General features: G+C 32.8%; 2 protein-coding genes across 12 annotated transcripts in view; one reads left to right on the top strand and one right to left on the bottom strand.

The window, feature by feature from the left end:
• The window catches only part of RhoGEF2 (Rho guanine nucleotide exchange factor 2), a 75,593-nt gene that overhangs the window by 39,037 nt on the left and 24,056 nt on the right, over positions 1 to 12,500 (bottom strand). For 2 of the 11 annotated variants that reach the window (XM_035864479.2, XM_085657718.1), the window contains exons 6-17: positions 6,941 to 7,203; positions 4,583 to 4,807; positions 3,430 to 3,684; positions 2,574 to 2,852; positions 2,262 to 2,396; positions 2,011 to 2,124; positions 1,786 to 1,884; positions 1,598 to 1,690; positions 1,313 to 1,506; positions 938 to 1,227; positions 615 to 794; positions 101 to 157 (exon numbers count right to left, since the gene is read on the bottom strand). In XM_035864479.2, the coding sequence (XP_035720372.2) occupies positions 101 to 157; positions 615 to 794; positions 938 to 1,227; positions 1,313 to 1,506; positions 1,598 to 1,690; positions 1,786 to 1,884; positions 2,011 to 2,124; positions 2,262 to 2,396; positions 2,574 to 2,852; positions 3,430 to 3,684; positions 4,583 to 4,807; positions 6,941 to 7,203 (2,184 nt within the window). Of the gene's footprint in view, positions 1 to 100; positions 158 to 614; positions 795 to 937; positions 1,228 to 1,312; positions 1,507 to 1,597; positions 1,691 to 1,785; positions 1,885 to 2,010; positions 2,125 to 2,261; positions 2,397 to 2,573; positions 2,853 to 3,429; positions 3,685 to 4,582; positions 4,808 to 5,367; positions 5,506 to 6,350; positions 6,464 to 6,531; positions 6,673 to 6,940; positions 7,204 to 8,658; positions 8,714 to 11,145; positions 11,486 to 11,898; positions 11,966 to 12,500 lie in introns of those variants that run through there. The other 9 variants (XM_035864483.2, XM_035864482.2, XM_035864484.2 and 6 more) reach the window with 9 other exon arrangements.
• LOC146872964 (uncharacterized) overlaps positions 10,307 to 12,500 on the top strand; it is a 5,787-nt gene continuing 3,593 nt past the window's right edge. The window contains exon 1 of the mRNA XM_085657721.1: positions 10,307 to 10,609. Within this exon, the coding sequence (XP_085513847.1) occupies positions 10,523 to 10,609 (87 nt within the window). The 5' untranslated portion in view covers positions 10,307 to 10,522. The remainder of the gene's footprint in view (positions 10,610 to 12,500) is intronic.

The raw sequence follows: 12,500 nt of genomic DNA, 5'->3' as shown, positions 1-12,500 counted from the left end.
ATAAATAAAATAAATCCTATCCATAGGAGGACACGTTTAATAAAAATTAATCGTTTAATTGTTTTGTTAAAATATTCATTATTAAGCAGATCAAACTTACCATTTTCACCATCCGTTAATGCACCCGCATCTTCTTCGCTTCTTTTGATTCTTTCGACTATAACATCAAAGATAAAAAAAAAAGCCGCCATTAGAAAATATTTACTACACTAACGACATGTACTCTTTAAAATAATTAAAAGATCACGCATATTATATGATCGTTGATTCTCCATTAACACGACAAATCATTTTTTGTTATTATTATTATTTACAATTATATATTATTTTTCTTTTCTCTTATAATTATTATAATTTATAATTTTGTTCGTTTGATTTGATGTCCAAAAATCAGATCATGATTCTCTAATTCAATAATGATCCTCTAATTGTTTTGCACAGTGTATATATATATATATATATATATATATATATATATATATATATATATATATATGCATTTGAAGTATACGAGGAACCCAATGGGATACTATTATTCGTTTACATTCACTTACTTCTGCATAATATTTATCTTTTGATATCTATTTTCAGATATTAAGTGTATATATACTTACTGTGTAACATATGATTCTGAGAATGATGATGATGATGAGACGATGGTGGTTTCCTTTCAGGCCGAATGCGTTCCATTAATTTACTTATCCGATCATTGGCTCTCTCTTTCCTGACTAATGGACCGAGACAGTTTTCTTCTACTACACGAACACATTGTCGATGGACGCTTAGAGAACAATCTATAAAATTCCAATCATTTTATTTTATTAATATACATTTCCTGTTTAATTTTCTTTTTCTTTGTTTCTTTCTTTCTTTTTTTTTTTTATCCATTTAATAATTTAACCCGTTTAAATAATAATTACTTTTATATAATACTTACCACTACAGAGATATCCTTGAGGGCCTATACCGCCAATAATTAATTGGCAATGATTGCAATAAGTTATCGTAAAATACTGATGTGCTACAAAGCGATGTCCTCTAATCGTCATTTTTCTAGTCTTTCCCGTAAGTAATCTAGCTTTAATGTTTGATTTATCTTTAGCTACAAAAGTAGGTACTCGGTCAAGAGATACTGGTCGTACTTGAAAAATTTTTGTCAATATCGTTGCCAAACCAGCTGCTGTTGTGAACTGTCGAAGATCTACATTTTCCTTTTCTATGTCTTCGCTGAAATATAATAATATAGTTTTCTTTTTTCTTTTTTCTTTTTCATTGTAAATCGTTAATATTTTTATTAATAATGATCACTCACAGATAAGGTTCCATTTTAGGCAAAAGATATGTTTCTATGATCTTCGTTTCTTTTGCTTTGTCAGATACACTTTCATCCAACTGAGCGTCACTCGGGCCAAACAATGTGCCCAAACCTGCAGTCCTTTTCTGTTGAAAATCTGCAAGTTGTTCGTTCAGCTCCTCTTTCGCACGATTACGTGCTTTCCAAAATATCTATTCGTTTGTAAATAACAAATTGCTTTAAAAAAAAAAACTGAAATACATATCGAACAAATTATAATTAAGCGATATCATATATACATACTTTACGTAAAATTTCTTCTTTATCGGATTCTTTTAGAAGAACATCATCTATCTCATGTGCAACGTTTTCATCTACGTTATGTAGATGGAGAGGCTTAATAGAAAATAAAAGGATAAATATTAATATTTCATCGTTTAAATGATAATCAATAAAGAAGAAAATAATATATTAATTGATTTTTCACTTACTGCACCAGGTACTAAAAAACTAGAATGAATTTCGTACGCCCACTTTCTCATTTCTTTGGCGTTTCCTTCCTTATATAAATCCGTTACTAAGTAAAACAACTGTAAATCAAATTATATATACATATGTATATATATATATATATATAAATATATATGTTTTTTTTCTGTGTTGTTATAATAACATTCATGCATGTTACAATCAATGATATAATACACTTTACCTACCAGACTGGAAGGATCACTGTTTGATAAAACGTAATTAATAAATACAGCAAGATGCGCATGATGTTCCCACAACCTTGACAATGATTTGAACGGTCCATGATCCTCCAATTGACCCTAAAAAAGCAATTTTACATATATACATATATATATACACATATATAATCAATTACATATACATAATAAAAATTGGGACAATATTAATTATATAAGAAATGTATATATATATATAGATAAGAAGGAGAGAGACTTACAACTTCCTGATCGCTCATATCATCGTCTTCCATTGACATGATTGGTTGTTGTAACATTGGTAAGCCAGGAATGCTTTCGTTGAGGAGGAGTGTCTGTCGTAGTGGAGAAACAATCACGTAACTATCGTATGTACTCTTTAAAAATAAAACATAAATACTCAGAGACAAATCATATGCAGAATAACAAAAAAAAAAAAAAAGAGAAAGAAAGAAAATAAAAAAAAATAAATAAATAAACGAGAAAGAAATTATTACATCATATTGCTATAAGCAATAGAGAAAACTGATTGATTTCAATAAAATCAGACTTACATCGTTTAAAGAAGAAGAGGTATCATTTCCTGGACTAGGTGTTGGATATGGTGGAGGTGGAGTTCCCGGAGGTGTAATATGAGGTAAATCTTCAACTTCAACGTCATTATGCCTCGCATGTCTCGTAGGTGAAAGATCACAAGCAGATTCAGATGCTATTAAACGTCTGCTTGCCTCAGCAGGAGAGATCATCGAGGCTCCCAATTGTTCTGGACTTGACTTTGTCCTTTGATGTTTATTTAACGAATTTGACGAACCTAAATTTGCACCCTGCGAAAACTATAAATAGATAATTTTAATTATCCCTTACGTCAAAAAAAAAAAAAAAAAAAAAAAAAAAAAAAAAAAAAAAAAAATTATTTCACAATCATAAGCAATACAGAACGGACGATGAAAAATATAAATAAACAACAATAATAACATAGGAAGAGACTTTAAAATGCATAAGTATTATTAAAGGATTAGCAAGATAGGTATATGTAAATATTAAAATAAATTATTAATACGAATAAGCGGCTTTTCAATGCATATAATCTAATGATGGATACAGCAGATAATCTTATACATTATTAGATAATTACATTCTTTTATGTATATTTGTTCTTTGCAAATATAATACAAACGTTTAAAATGTTTTCCAATTTTTATAATAATAATTTTAAAATGATTGAGGAAAAAAAGAAAAAAAAGAAAAAGAAAAAAAAAAGTAAGAAAAACATTTGAATTCATAGAACTGCATAAAGACAAAGAAATAATTATATTGAAGTATATAAATAAAAATTGACTGTAAATATAGATTGGCATGCATACATATTATGAAATACATATCTGATCACTGGACAATTAGATTACTTACAGAGTTAGGTATGCCATGACTGGTGGTTGAGGGCGTTAAATGAGTCAGCAGATGTCGTTCCACCTCCATTTGGACTGTATTTTGTGTATTTATTGCGGGTGAAGGTCTGGGAGGCAAAGGTGGCGGAGAAAGACTTTGCATGGATAAGGATTTACGAGAAGGTAGAGGTGGTGGAACATCACCACCACCGCCACTACTGCTCGAAAGTGGAAAATAGTCCGGGGTACACGCGGTGTTTGTTACCAATGAGCAAAGCTGTAAGACACAACAAAAGCACTTGTTAAATCAAGTTAGCAAAAGCTTTAACACACCCTTTCATCGGTAAGACCCCCATCATCTTTGACAAACACAGGTTACCGATAACTCTGCAATTATATTTTTATAATCGAATGATTGTTTTTGTACAATTTTAAAGCTTTAATAATTGATTTGTTACTATTGTATATTATACTTACTAATATTTAAAAAAAAAAATAGAAAAAAAGAAAAAGAAAATAATAATAATTGGAACGACAATAATAAATATTGAAATTATCAAAATGTTTTGCGAAAAGCAATATCGATGATATTAAAATGACTTAACGATAAAGCAGTTAAAGATAGAGAAAAAAAAATAAAATAAAATCTGTAAAGATTAAAAAAAAAAAAAAAAAAAAAAAAAAAAAAACCATGCAATAAGAATTATCTAATATAATTAACAACAATACTTTATTCTATGATCTGGGGGAGAAAAAAGATTTCATATAAAAATCCAATGGACTTGTGATACAAAAACGAAACAAAAAATTAACCTAAATAAAGCATTAATGGTTTTAAGCATGGGAAAAAAAAAAAAGAAAAAAAAACAATGTGAGAGAGGGAAATATGCAATTATATATATAACGATAAAGCGACGTTATGTAAATATTCAAAAACACAAAATATGTTATGAGCATATATATATATATATATATTTTTTTTTTTTTATTCAAATTGAAACACTGGTGATGAGTAAAGAGAGAAAAAAAAATTGAATGAACGAGCATTAAAATCTTGTCAAACGACGAGCACAAAAAAGAAAAGGAGAGAGAAAGTAAAAGGGGCTAGAAAAATGAACAAGAAGGAAAAATAAAAAAAAAAAAAAAAAAAAATAGAAAATAATAATCGAGCTTACCTGCTCGTTATTGGTAATTGCGGCAAGTCGATCCTGCAGGGTACGAACTCTTCTTTCGGCTCCCGCTAAATCAGATTGTAACGTTGCTACATTGTTGACATTATAGCCACAGGCTCCAGCTTTGGCTAACTCGCTACGAAGTTTGTCGACGTAACTTCGTTCCTTCTCCAACATGAGCTGGAATGTGTGAACGCGTTGGGTCTCCAACTGTCGCTTTTTCTCTAGCTACAAAAGGTGGAGAAGAAGAAAAAAAAAAAGAAAAAAAAAAAGAAAAAGAAGGGGTAGGGAGGAAAAAAAAAAGAAAACGAAAAAAGGCAAGATTAGTCGAAATTTTTCACCCACACAACTATGATGGATAGAGACCACCAACTGGTAAAGATTTTGAAAAAGGCCAGATAAAAAATGTTATATATATATTATATATGTCTAGTATATTTATACTATTCTAGACGACGACGACAATGACGACGACGAGCATTGATCGTTCTCATTCGATTGAACTGTATAATTTATGTAATGTACATATATATATATAACAATATAATGTATATTTATAATATAATATATATATATATATAATATAACATAATATAATGTATATTTATAACATAATGTATATTTATAACATAATATATATATATATATATATAATGTAATATAATATAATATATATAATATAATGTATATAATGTATATTTATTTATCTATACGTATATATTACTAATTTTGTTTTGTTTAGAACCTCTTTTTATTTTTTTTTTCTTTCTTTCTTTTTTTTAACTCACAGATAAAAATAATCCAGCGAATAACATTTTCTCGAAGTTCGAAGACGAAGAAAGAGAAAGAGAGAGAGAACTAAACTAACTGTTCGTCGCAACCGTATTGCGACTGATAATAAACTACGTAACAACTCCGAACTCTCGGTTAACTTTGTGTAATCAGGAATATGTATGTATGTATATATACATATATATATATGTATATATGTATATATGTATGTATGTATGTATGTACGGTGCTTTCGGAAATTGTACTGGAAGGAGGAGGAAGAGGAGGAGAAGGAGTAAAAGGAAGAGGAAGAGGAAAAGGAAGAGGAGAAGGAGTAGGAGGAGGAGAAGGAGGAGAAGGAGGAAGAGGAGGTGAGGAAACAAACGATAGGACATAGTTCTACATCTAAAAGGAGATCTAGTAGCGATAGGACGACGAAACGCACACAATTATATCTGCAACGGTCACAATAACAATAACAATAACAATAACAATAACAATAACAGTAACAATAACGATAACAACTATGATTGATGGTGATAATAAAATAATATTATCTATATAATTTTGCGAAAACAATAAATTCGACAATAGACAATGGACAATATGTAAATAATAATAAGTAAATAATCTTAGAAAGTCAATATCGTTATCGTTATTATGTATATATATATATATATATATAAACTATATATGCTATGATTAAGTCGGATTTTTGTATGTGAACGTTGGATATTGTTCGACATAAACAAGATTTAGAAAACGTACAGGAAATGAGAGTAAAGATATACAGTATTATTTATTAATAATTTGTTGTCGACATTTTTCATTCGTTAAGATCGAATATAAAAAAAAGAAAGAGAAAGAGAAAGAGATAGATAGATAGAAAGATAGATAGATAGATAGATAGATAGGTAGATAGATAGATAGAGAGAGAGAAAGAGAAAGAGAGACGAAATGTGTAAAAAAAGAAAGGAAAAAAAAAAAAAAAGAAACTAACCTCTTGTATATTCATGTACAGAGAAAATCGTCTATAATTTCCTTTTATGAGTTGTGTATTAGACACAGATTTATCTTAAAGATTTGCCTCTGTCCCATCGACAAGACAATTATCTACAAGGCCAATATCTAAAATGAGAGAGAGAAAGAAAAAGAGAGAGAGAGAGAGATTCACTACTTACGTAACTTTATTATCCTTAATACCACAAAGTTATTATAAACGTTGTATTCCATATCTCTCTTTCTTGGATACAAAACTAATATTAAGAAGACAGAGTTTGAATTATCGAACGCACACTATCGATCGTTTTCAAACACCGTTCCAAGCAAAATGAACGACTACGACGACGAGCTTTCTTTAAATTTTGATTGGCGCAATGAGAAAGTGAGTCACGTGACACAAAGATGGCGGCGCGTTCAATCGTCACGCGGCAATATTTGAATAAACGATGTAAGGAAGGAAAAAAGGAAGGAGAGAATAAGAAAAAGTAAGGCTATAAAAAAGGGTAGAGAGAAGGAGGGAGAGAGAGAGAGAGAGAGAAAGAGAGAGAGAGAGAGAGAGAGAGAGAAAAAAAAAGTAATGCAACTCACATCGACCGGTTGCGGTCCGGTGATAAGGGCGTTGCAGGGTGCACCACCGCTACTACCACCCCCCATTGGTATGGTCGACGCCCTATAAAGGGAGGTCGCAGCTTGCGAGGGTGATGATACCATCGTCGTACCAGACGGCAAAACTGACGACCTTTGATGTTGTTGACCGGTCGAATAACCAATCTGTAAGCCCGTTCCCATTGCTGTCGAACTTCCAGCACCGAGTGGCTTCTGCTGCACCGTCAATGCCACCTGCGTTGAGGCTGCAACAAAGGTTCAAGGTCGGGGATTAGTCATTGGATATTTTCGCATGGCTTTGTGGTCCGACACGGTATGGCACTGCTTTGCTTTGCTTTGCTTTGCTTTGCTTTGCTTTGCTTTGCTCTCTGCTCTCTTCCTCTTTCTCTTTCCCTTTCTCTTTCTCTTCTCCATCTCTATCTCTATCTCTATCTCTATCTCTATCTCCATCTCTATCTCTATCTCTACCTCTATCCCTATCTCTATCTCTATCTCCTCCTTTTCCTTTTCCTTTTCCTTTTCCTCCTCCTCCTCCTTCTTCTTCTTCTTCTTCTTTTTCTTGTTCTTTACTCTCCTCCTTCTCTATACTCGACTCTACTCTCAAACGACATTACTACTCTTATCGAAGGTTAAAATCAACCATTATTATTTTCGGCCATTTTCCCGAATCCCTCAAAACACGTATGAAAATAAATTTCGGCTATAATAAGATCCACTTTTTAAAAATGCACCGAGTCTGATGATTATGAAAGTGGCCTCGTTCTTAAATATATAAATATCTTAATATATTGTTAATTATTATAATTATATTATATATATAATGTAATATAATAAAATATAATGTATATATATATATATATATGTATATATTTATATATATATATATATATGGATTGTAAGATATTTTGACATTAATTATTTGAGAAAATGAGAAAAATGATAGCAAAATATTGAAACATTATTTTTCCCTATAACGACACAGAAAGCATATCAAACAAATTAAATGGGTATATTTCTTTCCTAAAGAAAAATAATTTTCTTTCGGTGTAATATCAGTGCTAATAATAGATCTAAATATTCAAGGTAACAGAGAAAAGAAATAAATAAATAAAAAGAAAACAAAAAAATATACAAGTAAAATTTCGAACTTTAGATTATTTTGTTGGATAATCTTTCGTGGCACCACAAACGTTGGCCACGAGAGAATTTTATGAAGAAATTTTTCGTGTAATGAGGGGAGAAAAAAAAGGAAAAGAAAAAAAAATAAAGGAAAAGAAAATTAAATTCTCTCACGTGAAACAGATCGCAGAAATGTTAGAGCGTGTCTTCCTACAGCGTTTAAATCGTTTTCTAAAAATTCGCGTTGTTAAACTCCGTAAGCGCGAACGTCATTCAAGCTAACGTCGTACTAGCGAGCTCTTCCTAACTGTTCAACGTAAATATTTAGGCTGGCATACGTATTATACCGATCTCTCTGAGATCGTTAGTTAATTCATCTGTGTATGAGTAAAACATACACAAGCACGCTTATGCGTAACAGAGAACGAGAGGAGAGAAAGAAAAAGAGAGAAAGAGAGAGAGAGAGAGAGAGAGAGAGAGAGAGAGAGAGAGAGAGAGAGAGGAGAGAGAGAGAGAGAGGGAGCGAGAGAGAGAGAGAGAGAGAGTTTCATTTGTACCAAATACGAGAAGAACTTAATAACCTAGAGTACGATGTAACGTAGAATCGTGGGTGAAAATCATCATCCTCCTCTTTCACCTCCTTCTCCTCCTTTTCCTTCTCATAGTCATCATCAAAGCCGTCAGTAATAAATTTATTATTCTTTGCTTCTCCGTGAATGCGTCTATGTATATATGTATATTTGTCTCTATAAACGAGAGAGAGAGAGAGAGAGAGAGAGAGAGAGAGAGAGAGAGAGAGAGAAAGAGAAATAGATGAACAACGAAAAAAGAAATAAACCAATTTCGTTCGTCGTCCATTTTATTTTTCTCCATTTTGTTTTCCTTTGAAATTTCATTTTCTTTCACTTTCAAGATTTCTCTCGTATCCTATGTTAGAAACATTCCTTCATCGATTTGTCTATTTATTGTATAATATAATAATACACTATGTTTCATTCTCTCTCTCTCTCTTTTCCCTCTCTCTCTTCCATCAGGAATGAGAGGAAGAAAATGGTGTTGTTGATGGTGGTGGTGGTGGAGGTGGTGGTGGTGATGGTAGTGGTGGTAGTGGTGGTGATGATGATGATGGGTGTGTAGGAGATAGTGGTAGTAGTGATAATGATGATGGTATTGGTGGTGAATGCGATACACATAACGCAAAACGATTGAAACGCTTGTGGCATATTCCACGATCAAAGAAAATAATCTTAATATCCATGAAATCGAGAGTTCGATCTCTAACTCAGTCTCTCTGCAAAATACGCACACGACGCACATACGCAAGAGTTAAGTACGTAAGTACGTACGTACGTACGTACGTATTCGCTTACTCGTTCGCTTGCAAGTATAGAGGGTACCAAAATATTTGCATGCATGTCTACCGAGGCTGCTGCATGAGTCACGTGTATACCACATCACGCACACACACACACACACACACACACACACACACACACACACACACACACACACGTACATATACACATCACACCACACTATACTATACTACAATATACTACGCCACATTATACCATACCGTACCGTACCGTACCGCACCGCACCGCACCGCACCGCATCACATCGCATCGCATCGCATCGCATCGCACCATATCGTACCACTCGTGGTATTACCGAACATTCGGACTTTCCAGAGAACGGAACGTAACCTTGTTTTCAAGTTATAGTCACGGCTGATAGTTTTGTGTATATATATATATATATGTATAAGTTTTGTATATATATATATATATATGTATAAGTTTTGTATATGTATATATATATATATATATATATAAAATTAATGAAAAAAAAAAATGTTTTTTTTATTAAAAAAGTAAAAAAAAAAAAAAAAAAAAAAAAAAAAAGAAAGAAATTGTTATTTCTGTCGTTTTTTTTTATATTGAGCGACATTTCTCTTTTATTAAATGATTTTGAATCGTAGGCTATTATATAAGTCTCTCTCTCTCTTTCTTGGTTTCGTGAGTCATCAATGCTACTTCTTTCTCTCTCTCTTTCTCTCTCCCTATCTCTCTCTCTCTCTCTCTCTCTCTCTCTCTCTCTCTCTCTCTCTCTCTCTCTTTCTCTCTCTCTCTCTCTCTTTCTTTCTATCTTTCTATTTATCTATCTATCTATCTATCTCTCTTTCTCATTCTCCTTCCCAAGTATAACTAGATAAAAGACGACGACTAGGATTCCGGCGCTTGATCGAGACCAGCTGTTTTAGTTACGATCAAGCAAACGAGAGCCGCCTAAGCAACAGAGCCATAATATATCTGAGAGCGAAGTGAAATTATGGAATAGCTTGTGAATCGTCGATTATGTAAAAGCTAAGAGCTATGATAATCCGTACAATTTATTTCGCACGGCGACGACAACGACGCGACGACGACGGCGACGGCGACGACGATGACGATGACGATGACGATGACTATGAGGACGAGGACGAGGACGAGGTCGAGGACTATGATGATGATGATGATGATGATGATGATGGTAATGATGATTATCATAATTATTATGATATCCAAGACCGTGAGAACTCATTTCCTAATTTGTACTCTCCGAAATCGTATCTCTTGAATAATGCGAGGACAAGAGTTTCTCTCTCTCTCTCTCTCTCACACACACACACACACACACACATATACATTACGATTACGTTACGAAATTACGTCGTTTAAATTGTAACATTAGACTATATGAAAGAAGAAGAAATAGAAGAGGAAGAAAATGAGTGAAGGATAATAATAAAAAGAATCACAAAAGGATATTAATAAAAATGATAATAAAAAAAGATAGAAATATAAATAGAAAAAAAAAATATATATATATATAAATAAATAAAGAAGGATGTGAGTAAAGGGTGACGATAGAAAAACGAAAAAAAAAGAAAAAAAAAAAAAAGGAAGAGAGAAGGAAACCAGAACAAAAAAAAATAAAAAAATAAAAGACAATAGAAACAAAATTAATAAAAGAAAAAAGAAAAAAAGAACGATAAAATAAAAAAAAGAAATATAATAAAACAATACCGGAGTAAAGTTCCACTGGTGTCTCGACCCAAGCTCTTTTTAGATCGTACGTGGTTCGAGTTTTCATGTAGGCGCGCACTCGCAGCAGCCCACCAAACAAGATATCCACAATCACAGAGAGTTTCGATTAATTTTTATTATTTCTCTTTTTCTTTGGTTATTTTTCTTTCCTTTCTCTCTCTCTCTCCTTCTCTCTCTCTCTCTCTCTCTCTTTCTCTCCCTCTCTCTCTTTTTCTTCTCTCTCGTTTAAATTCACGCGCTATCCCGATTATCAATGTACGTTTGTCAAAGGCAACATGCACTTTAGTTGGAGAGGACGCAACGATATAGGCACGACGTCCTACTCGAGACTGCGTCAAATCGTGCGCCTGAGTACGAAGAAGTTGAGAGAGAGAGAGAGAGAGACAGACAGAGAGAGAGAGAGAGAGAGAGAGAGAGAGAGAGAGAGAGAGAGAGAGAGAGAGAGCAAAAGAGAAAGAGAGAGAGAGAGAGAGAAATATACCGCACAAGAGAACGTGGTGGATGGATATTTGTACCGAGAAAACTTCGGAGCCAGGTGTGTATTAATATGAATGACGGAGGTTCACTGTTTACAGAGACACTTATACTAAACGCGAAACTAGCATAACAGCACACAACCTATGGTCGGTGTGTGATCAGAGAGATCGACAAACCAAAAGTATAAATCATTATCATCTATTCGTTGGTACCGACGCCAACCCTGACATAGCCGCCATTATATTTGTATATTACCGATTTCTCTTTCTTTTGCACATACTCTCGTTCGTACCGAAGGGATCGTCATCGTCTAAAAGAATGACTTTCAATTTTCTTCCACCTCCAACTCCTCCTCCTTCTACTCCTCTTCCTCCTTCTTCTACTCCACCTCTTCCTTCTCCTTCTCCTCCTTCTTCTTCTTCTTCTTCTTCTTCTTCTTCTTCTTCTTCTTCTTCTTCTTCTTCTTCTACGATTCCTTCCTCCTGTGTGGATTCCCTCTTCTAAACGATGACGTCAGACACAGAATCACTTTACATACTTATAGGAAATTCTTGCGTAAAATTGCTATGCAATTATCCGTGTATATCGATTTAAAATATATACGCGCTTGAATTTTTAATCGATCGTTTGTGTTTACGAAGAAGGAAAAAGAAAAAGAAAAAAGAAGAAAAAAAAGAAAATTGGAAAAGAATAAAAAATATGGATAGATATATAATATTTGTGTTAACAAAGAGCACGAACGTGTATTAATTCTTTAGAACTTAATCTTTTTTTCTTTTTTTTTCGTTTTTGATTTTTGAAAAGAAACGAAAAAATGGAAATTGTACAATGTGAAACTTATAAAGTACAACTTGTAT

This window comes from Vespa mandarinia, chromosome 6 (genome assembly GCF_050613455.1).
Source record: "Vespa mandarinia isolate Hongniang chromosome 6, ASM5061345v1, whole genome shotgun sequence".
Classification (NCBI taxonomy): domain Eukaryota; kingdom Metazoa; phylum Arthropoda; class Insecta; order Hymenoptera; family Vespidae; genus Vespa; species Vespa mandarinia.
This window is presented reverse-complemented; position numbering and strand designations above follow the sequence as displayed.